Source organism: Chelonia mydas, chromosome 19 (genome assembly GCF_015237465.2).
Source record: "Chelonia mydas isolate rCheMyd1 chromosome 19, rCheMyd1.pri.v2, whole genome shotgun sequence".
Lineage (NCBI taxonomy): Eukaryota > Metazoa > Chordata > Testudines > Cheloniidae > Chelonia > Chelonia mydas.
Window position 1 is genome coordinate 7231183 of NC_051259.2, and position 19392 is coordinate 7250574.

Sequence of the window (19392 nt, forward strand, 5' to 3'; positions counted from 1 at the left end):
GAGGCAGGTCACACTGTGGCAGACTGTAGTTGGCACTGCTGTGAGGAAGCTCAAGCTGCTGGAATTCTGGCTGTTCTTGACAGGTGTCTGCTTTGAGGAAGCTGCCGTTCCAGCTGGTGTTGTCTGGACGTTGGTGTGAGGGCCCTCACGCTGTTACCCTCCTGCCTGGCTTGGGGCAGCTCTGTGCTGGTCGGGTTTTTGGTGGTGTCCTGAGAGCTGAGGAAGGTTGAAGGGCTGTTCATGCCCGGAACAGACACATTACATGCAATAGCAGCGTAAGCTTATACTCGCACCATCCTGCCTTAAACCTGCCCTGGAGTGACATCTCTCAGGGTCTCCAGGCCTAGTTCAGCCTTTGCTCGTTTCTGCTGAGACTGCCAACATGCATGCCATTTCCACGGGGACCCTGAGTGGGGGCCCACGCCAGCTAATTTCCCATAGGCGCTGAACAGCCATTAGGTCGTAAGTGCTCAGCGCTCATTACCTGCCTGTGTCAAACTGGAACAGGTGTCTGGGACCGGAACGGATGCCCATCGCAGTGCCAACCCCCTGAGCCACCCCGTGGCCACGTATTGGTCGGACCGCTTGGGACATCAAGAGAAGGTTGCTAGTATCTTCCCATGGAGCTGAACTTCATGTGTTGTTTTATCCACCCACAGATTGCTGTCCTTGAAGAGTAGCGGATCCCTCTCGTGTGGGCCATGTCTTCCTCCGACGAAGAGACCCTCAGCGAGAGGTCGTGCCGGAGCGAGAGGTCGTGCCGAAGTGAGAGGTCCTACAGAAGCGAGAGGTCGGGAAGTCTGTCTCCTTGCCCCCCGGGCGACACCTTACCCTGGAATTTACCCCTGCATGAGCAGAAGAAGCGGAAGAGCCAGGATTCAGTGCTGGACCCAGCAGAGAGAGCTGTTGTCAGAGTAGCTGGTAAGGAAACATGGAGTCCCTAGGAATTAAAGCCATGTCTCTATTGTTCCCTTTATAACTGTCCCCTGAATCTCATCATGAGGCCACCGTCCTTCCATGGAAGGTCAGATATGCCTTCTTTTAGAGCTCATCCATGCCGCTCCTTGCAGTCAGCCCAGAATGGCTGCCTAAGAGCCATCCCAAGTGCCCCACTCCCATAGGACTAATTGTGCTTCTCTGTAGCGCTCCAAGCCTCCTGCAAGCCCTGGGAATGAGGGACCCAGATTCAGGTGTGTGGTGCCACCAGAGCACTGGACTGGCCCCCTCATTTGAACGAAAGGGAGTGAAACCTAGCTGCCGTCAGTGGGTGTAGGGTGATACAAGAGGCCCATGTTCAGAGGTGGCCTGAGGTCTCTCAAGCCTTCTGTGCTCTGGAAGAAACGGGACCCTATCATTCACCATCTGTGCAGTTCCACCAGCAGTAGAAGCCATACTGTAGACAGGCCATAGGCGTCTTTACCACTGTGGGGTGGTGTCAGTGGTGGAAGATGTTTAGTACCTGGGGCTCGAGTATTTTCACTACAAAGCCAGTTTAGATAATTCAGTACCTGAGCCTGCATGTGCCCCCGTCTACCCTCTATCTTCCACCATTTCTGCCGCTGGTGGGGCATCTCCAGTGGGGAATCATGTATCCCATTGTTTGCCCGTGTAGACACAGCCTCAGTTCCGTAGCTGGTAGAATGCTCAAGCACTCTACCGCAGAGATGCTAGGAGATGATGATGGTCCTTCAATGCCCCCACTGATTGGAAGAGCCCTTTCACTCTCTCCTTCAGCCCTGGGCCATGAGTCCGGTGATGAAATTAAATGAACAGGGGGGTATGGAGGAAAAAAATGCTGTTTCTTGGGATAAGGTGGCCACCCATCCCTTCATTCAAGGGAGATTCCTGATTTGCACAGGTCTGCTCCATCTCCCATGAGCTGGGCTTGCATGGGCATTTAAAACCCGAGTATTTGAGCCAGCCTCCTCCATGACTCAAAGACCCAGCCTCTGAGATGCAGCATCATGGTTTCATGACAATTACTTGGTCTGCTGAGTCACATGGAGCTGGATGTCCATGGAAAGTGGATGTGAAATGAAATGCCCAGTTGATGGTGTTCAAACTGAGCCATTGGCAAGGGGATTGGAGGAATCGAAACATTTGTAGTGGCTCAGGGGGCATCCTTGGGGGCAGTGTTGGCAACTACCCGCCCATCAGTGTGGGCAGGGGCCTAGACAGCTGGCAGTCAGAGGGTGGGCATGCAGTGGTTTTCCTGCTGGCTGGTTCTCTATGGGCAGGGTTTGTTGCTGTTTTGTTTGTATCCTTTTGACCATATGTTTAATTGGTGGCAGGGCACCAGGAGCATTTCTCTTGGTTTGAGTCCAAATGAGTAAATAAGCAAATAAAGGGCTGAATGGATCCCTGATGGAAGAGGTCCCCTGAAGTCCATGCCCTGACCCCAGGGAGGGATTTGTGGTTCAGAAGGTTTCTGATTTCATTCCAGTTTGATTCAGTCGTGGCTTTTGCTGTGATCCTCTGGCTGCTTGCACATCCCTGGGACACTGTGTCCCCTGGGGCCTGTGGGCCGGTCTCTGGTCACCAGACATTGCATCCGATGGAGCCCACTGGCCGCTCACACGGCACTGGGCACAATGTGCAGTGCAGCCTATGGGCTGATCTCATGTCACCCAGACACTGTCCAGTACATTTGTGCAGATGCCTGAATTTCTGGCCCTAATTCTGCACCCCTGTCCTGTATCCTGCAGGGGGTTCGAGCAGGCCAGGGAGAGGATCTGATATGTCTGCTTCTCCCTGGACCTTCACTTATAAAAAATACAAAGCGTTAGGGTCAGGGACGGCACAATATGGGGGTAACTTTTACATTTTGTTTTTAGGGCGTTTGTGGGGGACCCTGCTCCACTCCTGGTCTGAGGGTTAAGCCCCTGCCCCGCTGCGGCTGACATTTGAGAGGGAGCCCCCTAGTGTTTTCTCATGGCAGCAGCAGGAGGGAGGCAGCTCAGCTGCTGGAGAAGTTAGTCCTACAGCAGCAGTACGGCTTGGCCTTTTCCAGCTATCTGCCTGCCGGGCTGTGGTGCTGGGGGGTAAACAACCCCTTCCCCCCCCAAGCTGTATGGTGAGGGGGATGGTTTCATTGCCTGGGGAAAAAAAGAAACAGCTGCCAGAGCCTTTGGTCTCCCCCACCCCCCTCTGCTGGCAGGTTCTCCCCTCCCTGCTGGATGGTCCTTTGATCTGCTCTTGGAAGGGGAGAGAAAATGGAAAGTAGGACTGAGATTGTCCCAAGTGATTGGTGATTCTGGAGCACCAAATCGAGACACCTTGAAGGGGCTTGCTTTGAAGAAAGTGCTGAGCCCCTTTCCCTGAAAACCAGGGCCTTTGCAGGTGTCTCAGGTTGGGCTCCAAAAGTCACAAGTCATTTTGGTCTATGTCTGATGAGCCCCGCCCTCCACCACGCAGTCCTTTCTCCCCCAGCTGGGAAAGTGAGTCCGTCCCACCCATCTGCCCTACCTATCTCTTGGGGATGGGGAGGAACAGGAGCGGGGCCTCGAGGTGTGTGTGTGTCACAGGTTGGCCTTAAGGGTCTGCTGCTGATTGTCTCCCTGAAAACAGCAGCTGCCATGAGGAAACCCTAGGGGACTCCCTCTTTGATGTCATTAACAAGGGGTGGAGCTTATTCCTCACATCCAGTGAGGAAGGGTCTAAAATACCCCCAAGTTAAAATAAAATCACTTCCGTTTGGCTCTTGCCAACCTTGTCCCCCTGTAAGGCAAAGTGGGGTCCAGGATAGAACCATGCTTTAATGTCAGCCGTAGATGGTGGACACTTTGGAGCAGAGACCATCTCTGATCTGTATCTGTACAGCGCCTAGTACAATCCGGCTCTGGTCCATGACTGGGGCTCCTCAGTAGATCTGATTGGAAGATTTTTGTTTATTGATTTAGACAAAATTTCCCGTGGGAAAAAATGTGAAATTTTGTTTTGAAATGAACATTTTATCTTGAAATGAAATTTTGAATTTTTTTCTAAAGGAAAATTTCCAAAAATGAAAAAAAGAAAAAAAAAAAAAGCACATTTCCATTGGATGGGAAATGTCAGGTTTCAAATTTTCCTGCCAAATGAAAATTCCTAGTTTCGGCTAGCTGCACGTGGTGTTACTTTAATCCGAATAATAAATAATGATACTCAACAGCCCCCGGGGAACAGAAAGAGTTAATCCATCTCTGTTCTGGGGAGGGAGATGCAGCCTGCCAATCAGGAAATCCCCCAGCCCCACATGGAAGGCTGCTTCATGGTGTGAGTTTGTCGTTTTGTTCGCAAATCCTGTTGAGGTGCCTGGAGGTCCCTGGGCAGGAGGAACCGGCCACTTAAAATGATAATTCCTGGGACAGGAGGTAAAATCAAGTGGCAGGGGTGTGGGAAAGCCCTGTCCTAGAAACACTGGGCCTTGGAGGCTGGAATATGAAAATGGCTGGAAGAACGGATGCAAAGTGTGACCCTGATTCTGGGGGGCGCTGAGCAGCCACAATTGAGTGGACACAGCACTGCTCAGGATTGGATTTTGCCTAGCGCTGTGTTCCTGATCTGCTTCCCTACAATGTGAAATAAAAATCTGGTCCTGCAGAGTGCTGATCCCTCCTGCAAGATGACGAGCGCCTGCCATTCACAGTGGAGTTGAGGGTTGCCCTCATTTGGGTCCCAGCTGAAGAGATGAGAAATGCTATTTCCCCAGCTGTGACTTTGCTCTGATCTTTCCTTCCATTCTGTGATGCCGGGGTCTGTCGTCATGCTGGGTAGATCTAGCCCGTGATTAAAGGAAAGGGAATGTCATATAATCTGCTTTTATGCAGATTTCACATTAAAAATAACTTTTGAGTTGCAGCTAGACCGCACTCAGCAGGGAAGAAAGAGTCAGAAGCAGTTTCATGTCACTGGATTTGAAAATGTGTTGAAATATTGATTTGGGTTTTTACATTATTTATTGGGATCTTTGCTGGAGGCTGCACCAAAGCACGAGGAGATGTGACCTCCACATCTTCCTGGGATGGGTGCCAGTTTGGAATGGTGTCAGACACCTGGGTTTCCATCCACACTCGGGGCCATGACCCAGGACAGATATCGGAGGGAATTTTTTTGTAGCTATTTCAGTGAGAGTGAGCACCTCTTGGTACAATCAGGGTGGAGCTAATACCACATTACTACAAAGACAGCTGCCTGTCGTTATCAAAGCCCATTCTCATTTCACAAGGAGATAACTGGTGCCAGGATGCGGCTCTGTCCCTATCCGCCCTCCACCAATGACTGGGATCCCTGGGTTAGTCATTTGAGGAGGGGGTGTTGAATCAGCTCCCTGAAATACATAACTCTCCCCCTGCAATTGTATGGATTCCAGTCCTTTTGTCTGCCAACAGCAGCTTGTATTCATCGCCAATGGGATAAGTACACCCTGAGCCACTCAAGAGAGCACAGTGGGGGTGTATTACGGCTGTGGTGGGTCACAAGATGAAGGCAGAATTGTCCTGGATCAAATACTGGATTCTGTGGCTTTCACAGGTGATATCAGTGGGGAGTGAACGAGTGTCTGGGCCAAAAGACTTTCTGGGTTCAGGGACAACACAACTACTTGCTACTTGTGTCCTCTTGCCTTCTGTGTTCACCTCTCCTCCTCCCTGTTCTCTTTTCTTCTCCTCTCTTCCATTGCCTTCCCCATCTCCGCCCTGCTCCCTTGTCCCGTTCTCTGTTAGGGAGCACAGAGGCCAACTCCGGAAACAATCTGGGCCTTGGAACTGTCGCTCTGTTCCCCATGCTGCAGGGAGCAGAGAACGGATTACAAAGAGCAGTCCATCAGCCAACCCAGTGTCAGGGCAGCACTCAGGGCATGGCTCACTCTCCACACCAGATGCCTCTGTTAATGAAGCAAGGTGGTGTCACAGGGCTCCAACAGCAGAGGACCAGCAGTCAGGTTCTCTTCCCAGCTGTTAGTACAGACTTGCTGTGTCTTTGAGCATGTCACTTTAGCTCTGTGCTGTTAACCTGTCTGTAAAAGGGGGATCTTAATATGGCCCCAGCTCATGTTGGGCGCCATGAGGTTTAATTCATCATTATTCACAGAGCACTCAGATAGCAGATGCTGTAGCTGCACAGAGTATGATTATTACGTACTGTCTCTAGCGCAGTCGCTGTGCATGGTACTTTACGGGGATGAGGTGGATCCTCCGTCACTTGAAGTCTCTGCAAAGAGACAGGATGTCTTTCTAAAAGATACACTCTAGTTCATCCACAGAGTATTGGGCTGGCAGAAGGAATCACTGGGTGAAATACTCAAGACTGTGCTAGGTGGGAGGTCAGACAAGGGGGCGATCATAATGGTCCATTCTGACCTTACAATCTATGGATCTGTGAAATAAAAGGACAGTTGCTGCCCCCGTGAGCTGAAACACAACAAAATGACAACCTGCTTTGGTGGGTAGGGGACTGGGCAATGGGCAGGAGATGCTAGGAGACAATCTTAGGGGTGGAAACTACTTCTGTGCCAAGCAGACCACAGACTTTGTGTCACTTTGTTTACTGCTTGTTAGTCACATTTTTGTAAATGTCTTTCTGGGTGGAGGGAGGGCGCGATTATTGTTTAAAGGCTTGACAGGAGCCTCGAGTGCGGCAGTTCTCAGCCGATAGGTCTCAGGGCTGTCCCCAGCACTTGAGGTGCGTGGGTGAATCTGTTCCCATTCCTCTTCTCCGCTCTTCCTCTGAAGCGTTTTTGCTCAGGTGCTGTCGGGCTTCCTGGGTGGTGCTGGGCACCTTGACATTCCACTGAAGGTGATGAGCTTTCAGGAGCTCACGTGGCAGCATCTGGTCATATGAGTGGCTTGTAAACCTTAGCGCCCACACAGAGCGGGAAGTAGAACAAAGGATTCTGGTACCTATCTGTGGAGGTGTGGCTGGGAGTGGCTTCTTGTGGGTTCTCCAGACCAGACAGGTTTAGAGCCTAACGTCCTTTACAATTAGCTCCTGAGGCCGAGGCTGCTCTGTCTTGTTTCAGTGGCTTGGCGTGTTCTCGTGCTCATGGCAGCGAATGCTCCACTTTGAATTGAAAAGACCCTTTGATCCTAAACCTGTTTGGACTTGCTCAGCCCGTGGGCCATATTCTGATGTCAGGTTTGCTGGTATCAGTGTGGAGTAACTCCAGAGACTGACTGCCTGGGAATAGCTCTGGATTTACACTGGACTAACTGGGGGGCTAGAGTCATGAATATATTTAGGGCCTAACTGCCTCGTTGGGTGCCGAAGTCCAACTCTTAGGCACTACTGACAGTCTCAAAGCCACTGCTCAGCTGCTGCGTGAAGTCCGCCCGTGTCTAATTTTCCACTGGTAGGAGGGAACAAAACTGCCCAAGTCCTGACTCTGCCCCACAGTTAAACTGCTGGAAGCCCCCGCAGGAGCATTCTCAGACTCGGCGTTCTTCCCCAACCTATGTCACTGGCAGGCCCTGACTGGGGCTCAGCGCACGCCTTCAGGAGTGAGCCTTGCACAAAAGACAGTGGGGGCAGGCCCCGAATACTCATTAGTTCAGTGCTTTGAGCACTCCCCTGGGGTGTTGAAGACACTGTAGGATTTGGAGCAGGGGTTTGAATCCAGGGCTCCCATTCCCCAGGTGAGTGCCCCGGTCACTGGGCTACAGAGTCAGTCACTCTCTCACCCAGTAAATATGGAATTATTTAGACAAAGTGGAACAGCTCCCAGAGGAGAGATTGGGACAGACTGCCCCATTAGAGCCAATAACCTGGTGGCTAGGACGCTCACCCAGGTCCAAGTCTCTGCTCTAAATCAGGCGGAGTTGGGATTTTAATCTGTGTCTCCCATCTCCCAGGTGCTGGCCCCAAGCACCCTGCAGTGGGCTGGGGGGGTCTCTCTTGCAAGAAAGGGCTGACCTCGCTGAGGCAACTGACTCCGGAAGAGGGTTCACAGCTGAGAATCCCAACTGGTGGGAGAGATGCTATCTCTGGCTTGTCAGTCAGGAGTCAATGGGAGTTAGGTACCTTTGTGAGTCTTGCCCCTTTCCTCTGCATTTCTTTCCTGGGTAGCTTAGGTGGCTCCCCGTTCAGCTTGCTGGCTTCTGGGAATAGCTTTGTTAGATGCCTAACTCTCCCCATGCATTGTATGTGGAGCCTGGGGACCTATAAAATGATAGGGTCTAAACTAGCGGTTACCACTCAAGAAAGAGATCGTGGAGTCACTGTGGACAGTTCCCTAAAAACATCCGCTCACTGTGGCGGAGCAGTCAAAAAAGCGAACAGACTGTTAGGAATCATTAGGAAAGGGATAGATAATGAGACAGAAAATATCATAATGCCGAAATATATATCTATGGCACGCCCACACCTGGAATACTGCGTGCAGTTCTGGTCTCCCCATCTCAAAAAGATATATTAGTATTGGAAAAGGTGCAGAGAAGAGAAACAAAAATGACTGGGGGTGTGGAACAGCTTCCAGACAAGGAGAGATTAAAAAGATCGGGACTGCTCAGGTTCAAAAGAAACAACTGAGGGGGGATATGAAAGAGGTCTAAAATCATGAATGGTGTGGAGAAAGTGAATAGCGAAGTATTTTTTACTCCTTTATATAACACAAGAGCTAGTGGTCACCTGATAAAATTAATAGGCAGCAGGTTTAAAAGAAAAGGAAATACTTCTTCACACAATGCACAGTCAACCTGTGGAACTCATTGCCAGGGGATGTTGTGGAGACCAAAAGCATAACTGGGTTCAAAAAAGAATTAGATAAGTTCATGGAGGACAGGTCCATCAACAGCTACTAGCCAAGATGGTCAGGGTTGCAACCTCATGCTCCAGGTGTCCCTAAACCTCCAACTGCCAGAAGCTGGGACTGGACGAGAGGGGATGGATTACTCGATAAATTGCCCGGTTCTGTTCATTCCCTCTGAAGCACCTGGCGCTGGCCACTGTCAGAGACAGGATACCGGTTTAGATGGACCACAGGTGACCCAGAATGGCCATTCTTATGTTCTGACTCTGGGATGAGGATTGCACGAGGTGGCAGTGGCACCTAGCAGTTAGGAGTTGCAGTGCTAAGCATTGCATGACCAAAGTACGTTTGTGAATCTAACCCAGAGAGCAGAACGTAGCCCAATATCTACGTGCAGGGAGTGGGGCTGGGATTGAGAAGACCAATCCTAAAGACAAACAAGGACAGCAGTCGGGCAGATACACGACAGGCACTGCTGGCATTTTCCAAGGGTCCTTGTTTCATCCACATTCACAGTGACATTTGGACTTCTTTGTCATTCCGAAGTTCAGTTTTAATCTTTATCCGAGTGGCTTGGTCGAAGCCATTTCAATACATTCACTTTCCACAGCAAAATTAATTGTTTAATTAACAAAAATTAAAGAAGCCAGTTTAATGCAAGCCCCAGGGATGTGGGAATAAACCTGATTATTCTTTGCTGGTTGGTGAGATGCAGATTCTGCCTAGCGTTAGGGAGATGGCAGCTTTTGAACAGCTGCAAGATGCCCAAGGTGGAATTAAAAAAAGCCAGCTAGTAAGCAAAGCTTTTTCATTTCCTTGTGACTGTTTTTAATTCAGTTGTCTATAAGTCTACTTCCATATACACCTCTAAAATCAGAGCTTGCTTTCTAATGGGAGGCAAACAGCAAATCCGGCCTGTCCTAAAGGGACAGACGGTCTTTCCTGTTCCTTGCTGGGAGTGGCAGTGCAGGATGAGCGAGCCAGGTTTCCACAGGCAGGGACGGAGAGAATTCATATGAGAAGAGCTGATATTTCTTGTCTCTGCTGTGAGCAGCCAGAGGAGCTGGTTTAAATGAAAATCTGTCAGGGTGGTTGTTATTTTGCTTGTCATGGACGGTTGTCTTATTTCATTACTCAGCGGGCACACAGAGCCGTTCAGAGATTTAGCTCCAAGGACGGCAATACCAATGCATGAAGAGCTGCCTCGTGCCATCATAAGCTCCTGAATTTAAAACCTCCGCCCCTGTGGGAGGCACAGCCATAAATGTAGCAGTGCACAATACCGGAATACAGTGTTAATTACCCTCGCTGATTAAAGCACTAAGGTCAAGCAAGCTTTTAGTTAGTGTTATAATTTGCCTGCCACGGCCCATGTGCTTTCAAAGATGAACCAGAAAGGTTCTTAAAAAAATTAAGGGCCTCAGATTCTAGGGGAAGATTCCTTAAGAGGAAAACAGTCTTCAGAGATTACAGCTGAGTGAAATTCACTTAGCTCCGTTCAGACTTCACAGTCCTATTTTGGGTCCCAGTGCAGCAAAGCACTTAAGCCAGTGGTGTCATCTCTTAGCAGTAACAGAATGAGTCTGCGCCTCCCTGGGCTAGGAGCAGTCGCTGGGGGCCAAGAGCGGGAGCCGTGGCTGGGGGTTGGGACTGGGGATGGGGCTGCAGTAGGGCTGCCAACCCACCAGGATTGTCCTGGAGTCTCCAGGAATTAAAGATTATGTCATGTGATAAAACCTCCAGGAACCCGTCCACCAAAATTGGCAACCCTAGTGGAGCGGGGCTGGTGGTGCTCCCTACCCGCCCCCTCGGGGGCCTGGCCTGGGCCCTGCTGCAGCCCCCTGGACATTCCTCTGCGCCCCCGTAGGGGGGCACGCCCCACAGTTTGGGGACCACTGACTTAAGCACGTGCATAACTTTAAGCAAGAGTACTCCCATTGACCTCAATGATCTTAACTTTAAGCATGTGCTTTAAGTGCTTTGCTGCACTGGGACCCAAGAGCATACACCTCAACATTTTCAGAATTTGGGATTTCAGCACTTCTTTCCAGTGAAGGCTGAAATGCCAAAAGGTTGCATGTTTTGATGTGAAAACTGACATTTTGCTAGGGGTTGTTGATGCAAATAAATAAATAAAATTGGCTTAGTGTAAAAGCTGCACGAGAGAAGACTCATGTCTGTGATTAATATTTTGCAAGGAAACACAGAAACCATGAGGTTTGCCTCGTAACAAAATCCACCCAGCTCTATTTTTCACTCTGCAAAAGCAGACACACCCAACTTCCTGTAAGGGATTCTGGGTAGCGTAGTCCAACAATCATTCTCTGTGCTAAGCACTCTAATTGGAACTACCACTAGAGAGCATTTTTCAGAGTAGCAGCCGTGTTAGTCGATGCAGTGAGCTGTAGCTCACGAAAGCTTATGCTCAAATAAATTTGTTAGTCTCTAAGGTGCCACAAGTCCGCCTTTTCTTTTCACGAGAGAGCAGATTTACTGTACACTAGACTCAAACTTGAGGAATCTGAGTAGGCACAAGTGCACCCTTCCTCTGCTTCTACTCCTCCCCTATTTGCTCTGTGGCGTAATGGAGGGTTTAGTCTCCCTGACTAATAAAGATTAAGTTTTAGAAACAATTGCATTATTGGGTGGGACTTGGAGATTAGACCTGCAAGAGGGGCGTGGTCTGACACACAAACCTGGGGCTGCAATCTCCTGGGTTCTTTTCTCAGCTCTGCCGCTGACTTGCTTGTGTGACTATTGGCTAGTCAGGTCCCCGCTCTGTGCCTCGGTTTCTCCATCTCTAAAGAGGCGTTGGCAGGGATAGGGCTGGGTGAGGACTCACTCGTATTTCCAAAGTGCTCTGAGGACACAGCATGTGAAATGCAGTTGTTGTTCTTTCAGCTGGTTCAGGGGCTGATGAATCAAGTGCTGGGGGCGTTGCTGCTTTGGAGGTTTCGGGCTGGGTTTAAGCCTCTAAGAGCAGGGACGACAAGGAGTCCGGTGGCACCTTAAAGAGTAACAGATTTCTCTAAGCATAAGCTTTTCTGGGTTAAAACCTCACTTCTTCAGATGCAGGGGGTGTATTTGGGAGCGAGGGAGGGATTACAGGGCACCCAGCTCTGTGAGGGAAGGATTAGCGCACTTGGAGATGCTCCCTGTATGGCAAACACAGAAAGCAAAAGGAAATTGTCTGCTCTGTGGCTTAAAGAGCCACAGGGATTGAAGTGGAAGGCGGCTTTTCATGTTGCCACGGTAACCCAGATGGCTGAGTAACCATTCTGCTGGTTGCCATGGTTACAGAGCCCTGGAGCAGGGAACGTCTCTCGGGCTGCCTGCCCCCATCCAGGACACCGGGTCCCAAGGTGTGCGTGTCTCTGACAGGCCAAGGCCAAGTCTTACAGTGGCAAAAAAACCAGCAACCCACCAGGATTTCTCCAACTCCCAGCTCTGGAGCAGGGATCTGGATCCAGCAGAAACCTTCTCCTCCTGTCAAGGCACAAAACTGTCCAGAGAGGCAGAATAAGGGGGCGTGGCTGGGGACGGGGCGGTGGTGAATCTGACAAGAAGGGAAAAAGTCTGCCATATGAAAAGGGATTAGCTGAGCGGAGCCAGGCCAAGGGGTGGGGCCCGGCCTAGTGGCAGGAGACTGATTTCCTCCATCTCATCTTGGAAACGAGCATGGCGAGCAGGCTGGCAATGGGAGCGCTCTGCTGGCCAGTGGGAGACGTGGGGTCAGGAGCAATTTCAGGGTGGATATTTGTTTGTGGAGCTGCCTAGGAGGGGCACAGACTCAGCCACAAAGTGCCTATCCACGAGAGAAAGGGATCAACAGACCATATGGCACCCTCGCAGCTTTGCGAGGACGAGTCCAGACCAGAGATTATCTTACATGTGTGGAACTAGGCCAGCAGTTAGCAAAAGAGTCCCTGGTACCCAGTGAAGGGGTCAGGGAAAGCTGTAGCGGTTCCTGCCCCAAAGAGCTTACAATCAACGCATGAGACAAGATATAACAGATGGAGACAGAGAGACAAATCGGGGAGTGCAAGGAAATGATGAAATAAACCCAACTAGTTGTAAAATGATTCTTGATACATTTATGAAGTGGATTGTGTGATGGGGTTTCTTCCAGTAGCATTGGACTGGTCTTGGTTCTTCCAGTCCTATGTCCCTAATGGGCCCATCTCTATCTATGCCCTGGATATTGCCTTGAGCAAGTGATGACAAGCAAATTGCTTCAGACTCCCTGCTAGCAGGGCCAGATTAAAGAATGTTGGGGTCCTGTGCACTACGGCAATTGGGGGCCCCACCTTCCCTGCCCTGGGGAGTGGGTGGGTGGGAGGCCCGGGGAGAGAGTTGGGGAGTGACCCCGCCCTGCACTCACCCTGCAGCAGCTCCTGTCCCATAGGGTGGGGCTGGCTTGATTCATTGCTGGCCATAACATGCAGGCGGGGCCCTCCTCCTGTGATGCCCTGCCCCCTTCCTGGCCCTCAGTTGTTTTTGTTCTTTTGTGCGTGGGTGGGTCCCCCATGGTTGTGACCTCCCCTTAGATGGGGGCCCTGTGCAAGTCAGTGCACATTGGTTAATCCAGACCTGCCTGTTAGGGTAAAGAGGCAATTTGATTACATATTTGTTTGGTCAGGAGAGGAAGGTGTGGGCAGCATGTTTGGCTGCCCAAGAATGGTTGTGGGAGCTGACCTTTCCAGGGGATGGGATGGGGGCTGGTGGTGCCCAGGAAAAGTGGGAGTAGATCCTATGTCTGGCTGCCTGGGTGGGTTCCATTTTCTACTGCAAGGAGTAGGAGGAATGTCATTTACTTTACAGTGCAAAAACTCAAAAGCACCAGGAAAGAGGGAATGTGGAATCCAGTGAAGAAGTCCCTCCACAATTGTCTTGTGCCCTGGCCACTTTTCAGTGACAACCCTTCTGAATTGTCTGGATGCCTCCCATAATCCCCAGTGACCTCTGATGATTGTAACTGTCTCTCTTCTATGTTCACTCATGCTTCTCCAGAGAGCAGGTGGTGGTTGAGTGAAGATTAAAGCCTGGGGTGGGTTTTCTTGCATCACCCAAAGTTCCCCACTAGGTGGTGCTCAAGCTGCATTTCCTTTTTCTTTCCACACCTGCTGAGTTAGTCAGAGGGTGTGGGAAGAGAAACACTGTGACAATAACCATGTTTCAGAGATTTGCAAGGGTGCTCCAAAAAACAGAGCCACAAGGAACTCGGGGATCCTGTGACTTTGGGGTTTTGCTGCATATTATTCTAGTCTAATTAGGCTGTGGGACAAAACTCAAAGGATGAATGTGAAGGTTTTGCATCAATGATGATCTGGCCTGAATTCACGCCCCACCCTGGTTTTTGATTTTGCAAAATCAAAACTGGACTGACGAATTATTTCAAAATCAATCCCAGACCGAGGAGGTTTTGCAAAACCAACCCCTCTGGTGTTTTTCCAATCGCTAGTGTGTACACTCTTCGGTTACACAAATAGCTTCCAAGACTCAAAGGTAAATAATAGTGTCAACAACCAATCTGACCTCTGCCTACCCATTTATCGTACTGAGATGTTAATTTCAAAGCCTACCTGGACCATTTAGATGCCAGTGTTATTAAGACCAGGCCATCTACCAAACAAACACTCAACTGGAGTTAAGGCACTTTGAAAACTGAAAATCATTGATTATCTGCTGCTTGTTTTCCCTCCACTCCTTATTTTCCCATGCTGGGTTCTTAGCACACCAGCCATCCCAGACAGGACTTACCTGTCACACTGCTTATTTAATATGAAACCCTGTGCTGGTATGATACCTGATCTATTAAAAAGAAAAGGAGTACTTGTGGCACCTCAGAGACTAACAAATTTATTAGCGCATAAGCTTTTGTGAGCTACAGTAGCTCACGAAAGCTTATGCTCAAATAAATTTGTTAGTCTCTAAGGTGCCACAAGTACTCCTTTTCTTTTTGCGAATACAGACTAACAGGGCTGCTACTCTGAAACCTGATCTATTAAACTATCTCCTGACCAATATGCCTTGTTACTGTCACTTACACTTTGGCAAGACTTGTAGAATATGTAATTCCAATACAGATGTTTCGAGTTGATAAGGTGTATGGGTACTGCGGCAAGCTTATGTACAAACCATCTGGAAGGGGGCGCTGGGCAGCATGCAGCTACATTTTCACAGCTGGCCTCTAATTTTTGATGCCTCCATTTTTGGGTGATGAAATTTGAGGCACCATGGAACTGATTTTTGAAGAGGTGCTGAACACCAACATCTCCCATTGACTTCAGATGAATGTTTGGGTGCTTAGCACTCTTGAAAGTTAGAGCCAAGTTATCTCAGTTTGGTTATCACCAAATTGTGGTGATAACCAGAATTGGTGGCCTCTTGTTAAAGTTTGCAGAGAAGCACTGAGCTAGGGAATGGAAGCCTGAATCCCAGTTTGTTGCAGGAACAGTGTGCTAATGTTTAGGCATTCACGCCTGCTAATGTGTTATTATTAGCTTAATTTGCATATACCTGCAAAACTGGTAAATCTCCTCACTGTATTTTCCACTGAATGCATGCGATGAAGTGAGCTGTAGCTCACAAAAGCTTATGCTCAAATAAATTGGTTAGTCTCCAGTACTCCTTTTCTTTTTGCGAATACAGACTAACACGGCTGCTACTCTGAAAACTGGCTTAAAGTTCCCTGTTCTGTCAAGGTTGAAATGTCACTTGAATCATCCACAGACCTGGGGTGCAAAATATCACCAGAATCATCATTTTTCTGTTTAATGCAGGTGGCTCCATAATCCTGAAAGTAAATTTTAAACAAACAGGGGCAGAATAATTTCATGGAAAACTACTACACCATTGGTGCAGGTATTATTTATTTTTAAGCCCTGAAAATGTGGCCAGCACTGTACAAAACATATAGGTCAGAAGGTCCTCACCCCAAGGAGCTTGACCAGTGAGTAATTCCAGTGAAGTCAATGGGAGTATTGTCAGGGTGAAATTCTGGTTCCGTTGCTGTCAGTTTGGCTTTTGCCATTCTTCTTAGCATATGCGCAATGTGCTTCAAGTGGCACATGACCAGGATTCACATCGAATTTGGTCCGCTGGTTGGATCATTAGCTTCCCTGGCTTGGGCCGGGTACTGATGGGGAGTGCAATGTGAACACTGATCCATGCCCTCCCCCCCGCCCACTTTTGCCATTGACTGCAATGAAGCCAAAGTTTCACCTACAGTATGTAAAGTTAAGCATGTCTTTGTAGGCTCTCTGATTTGCATGGATGAATTGTGCCAAGGCACAAGGCTCTACCTACATGGATCTGACTGCAGGACTGGGCCTATATAAGAAGTGTAGGGAAATGGAAAATTCCTAATCTGAAGCCAAGTTCCTCTGGGGATTTTTAGCAGACAGAAACTCTGCCCCAATGTGACTTTAGGGTCCTGCTCTTTTTTCTGTCCCAGCTGCTGACCCTCAGATTTCAGCCAGGCTATCTTTAAAGTACTCCTGTTTCTCAAGCCAAACTCACAGGTTCTGACCCTGATCCAGAGTCTGTTCTTTTCTCCTTACCTCTTCTCTCCGTTTCTGCATTTTTTTATGGTCCAGGCCTCTAAAATATTTTTTCCTTAACTCTCCACTGAGTCTGGATACTCAAAGTGCTTGTCAATCTAGGGTGTGTTCTGTTCTTTTCTTGTTTTTATATGGCTGCAGTTCCTTCTGTGGTTCTGGTCTGTGCTGTATGTTCCGGCTTAGTTCCAGTACTTACCCTTGTGACAAGGGCTGGATCTCAGTCCAGTTCTTTTCCATCTCCATTTCTGATTCCAGAAGTAGAGTCCCCCTAGGTTCAGGTTCCGATCCCTTTCTCTCTTCCATCGGTCCGATCCCCTTCACTCTCTTTTTCAAGGCCCCACTGTTTTGGACCTGCAACTCCCAGGCTCTGGTACCTCTCCTCTCCCGGGTTCTGATCCGGATCTGGTGCTTCTCTCCTCTCCCGGGTTCTGATCCGGATCTGGCGCCTCTCTCCTCTCCCGGATTCTGATCCGGATCTGGTGCTTCTCTCCTCTCCCGGGTGTGATCTGGATCTGGTGCCTCTCTCCTCTCCCGGGTTCTGATCCGGATCTGGCGCCTCTCTCCTCTCCCGGGTTCTGATCCGGATCTGGTGCTTCTCTCCTCTCCCGGGTGTGATCTGGATCTGGTGCCTCTCTCCTCTCCCGGGTTCTGATCCGGATCTGGCGCCTCTCTCCGCTCCCGGGTTCTGATCCGGCTCTGGTGCTTCTCTCCTCTCCCGGGTGTGATCTGGATCTGGCGCTTCTCTCCTCTCCCGGGTTCTGATCCGGATCTGGTGCCTCTTTCCTCTCCCGGGTGCTGATCCGGATCTGGCGCCTCTTTCCTCTCCCGGGTTCTGATTCGGATCTGGCGCCTCTCTCCTCTCCCGGGTTCTGATCCGGATCTGGCGCCTCTCTCCGCTCCCGGGTTCTGATCCGGCTCTGGTATCCTTCCCCGGCCCGCGGGGACAGCATCAGCACCCCCCCAGCTCCATCTCCTGGGCAACCCCGACCCCCAGCTCCGCCGCCCCCTCCTGCCCCTGGCCCGGCCTTGCCCCCGCACGTCCCCGGCCGGCCGCCAGGTGGCGCCGCCGCTCGGCTGGGCCGGGCCGGCCGGGCCCGGCGGGGGTGGGCCGGGGGCTGGGGCCGAGCCGCGGCTGACAGCGGGAGGAGCCGCCGCCGCCGGCCGGGCGGAGGGAAGAGGCGCGGCGGAAACGCGAGCGGCGGACACCGGCCCTGGCCGCTGCAGCGCGCGGAGCCGGGCCGAGAGCGGGACGGAGCCTGCCCGCCGCCAGCCCGCGCCGAGGCCCGGCAGGGGAGCGCCATGGCCGGCTACGTGCCCGGGCTGCTGCCGGCCAACCGCAGCCAGGAGAAGGAGTTCGTGCAGGCGTACGAGGATGTGCTGGAGCGGTACAAAGGTAGCGCGGGCGGCGGGGCCCCGGGGCCAGAGAGCCGGGGCTGGGGGATCCAGCGGGCGAGTGGCCTGAGCCCGGAGCCCGGGGCGGGCCCGGTTCCCCTCCCCGGGTGGGGTGGGGAGGGAGCCCCGGCCTGCCGCAGCCTTGGCCGGCCGCTCCCGCAGGCTCAGGCGCGCCGCTGCGGGGACACGGCTCCATGTAGCCGTTTCCGCGGGCTGCTCAGCCTGCCCCTTGCCCAGGGATGGGCCCTGTCCCAGCTGGGAGGATCAATGGGCAAAGGCTGGGTTGGGGGAGGAGGAGGAGGAGGAGGAGGATGGAGCCCTCAGCTCGGCCCCTGCCTCCTATAGGGACTCTAGCCTGGACGGCTTGTTTGTCCCCCCACCCTGTATCTCACTGGAGTAATGGGCATTGGGGGGCAGCTCCCCTGGCTGGATCTGTCTCTCCTTTTATTATTCAGCCCTGCGCACACAGTCGCATCGTGGGGGTGGACGCTGGCCCCCTGAGATCTGCCTTTCTCTTGTAGGCTCGCACACCTCCCACGAGCATCTCCTGGGAGGTGGTGATGGCGCAAAGCCAGCCAGAGGCTTGTCTGTGGGAATCCAAAGCCATAAACACTTTATGGGTGACTGTTATAAACAGGGTCTCACTTTGTGTGGCTTGGTCAGTTTGTTTATCAGAGAGAAACTCTTGGATAGTCCCAGCAAAGATGCTTTGCTTAGCGGTGGGGAGGTGGCACCTAAATCATTTACTTCCCACCCAGAGGGGCTGTCACTAAGGTAGCTTCGTTTAAGGGCTCTTTAAAAGGAAGGTGGTTCTCCCTCCCCACGCAGTCACTAGTGAGTGTGTGGATGCTGACGTGAGGGCCCTGGATTTCTGAAGCCGTTGCGTGCATCTTTTAGGCAGCTGCTGGGGGTGTATGGCAGAGGCAGTGAGTGTGCAGTTTTGATGTACATCGTCGGCCTCCTTGTTGTGCGCGTTTTTATTTTTCCCCGCAGAGATAGACTTGTCTGTGAGCCCAGATTTCTGCCCCACAGGGCTCCTATCACAGTGTTTCTGTTTTGTAAGTTTCGCAGCCAAGTCTCTTGAAACGGGGACTGTCCTGTCCAAAGGAGCCAGGCACTAACAGCATACGCTTCCGTTTCCTCTTTGCATGCTGAGACTGGGATATAATTGATTCTCCAGTCCTCTGATTCAAGGGGTGCCATTCAGAAATTCCAGAGGTGAGGAAAACGCAGCTCCAGTGTCTATGCTTAACCGGGCTCTGGGAATAAAAGCCTTGTACAGCGTCTGGGAGTATCCTCCCAGAAAGGTGTCTAATAATGGAATCTGAAGATTTCAGTGCATTGCACGTATTCATTAGTTAACCCCTGTAACCGCAGTGAGGTAAATGCAGTAAACTGCTTGTTAGGTAGAGAAACTGAGGCCCAGATAACTTGTTCAGTGTTGCAGAGAGCCAGTGGCAGATCTGGGACTAGACCCACAGAGTCTTGACTTTAAGTTGAATAAATCCATACCACTTTGTACACGCTATTATGTCGCAAAAGGAAAGTAAAATCACAAGGCTACTTTGCCTGCTCTAGTCTGACTCAGACCTACTAGTGAAGGTTGATAATCCAGGGATGGGCAATTGCTCACCCGCACCCCATTAGTTAGCTTTCATGCTCAAACTGTAAATTGCTCTATTTAGTGGACATTTGAGACTTTCCTGGCAAAGATGAAAG

The 19392-nt window shown here is 50.9% G+C and overlaps 1 protein-coding gene across 23 annotated transcripts in view; it reads left to right on the forward strand.

The window, feature by feature from the left end:
- Positions 1-686: 686 nt before the first annotated feature.
- Positions 687-19392, forward strand: part of MACF1 (microtubule actin crosslinking factor 1) — a 252980-nt gene continuing 234274 nt past the window's right edge. For 22 of the 23 annotated variants that reach the window (XM_037881677.1, XM_043531974.1, XM_043531971.1 and 19 more), the window contains exon 1: positions 687-921. In XM_037881677.1, the coding sequence (XP_037737605.1) occupies positions 702-921 (220 nt within the window). In that variant the 5' untranslated portion in view covers positions 687-701. Of the gene's footprint in view, positions 922-17457; positions 17675-19392 lie in introns of those variants that run through there. The other variant, XM_037881678.2, reaches the window with a different exon arrangement.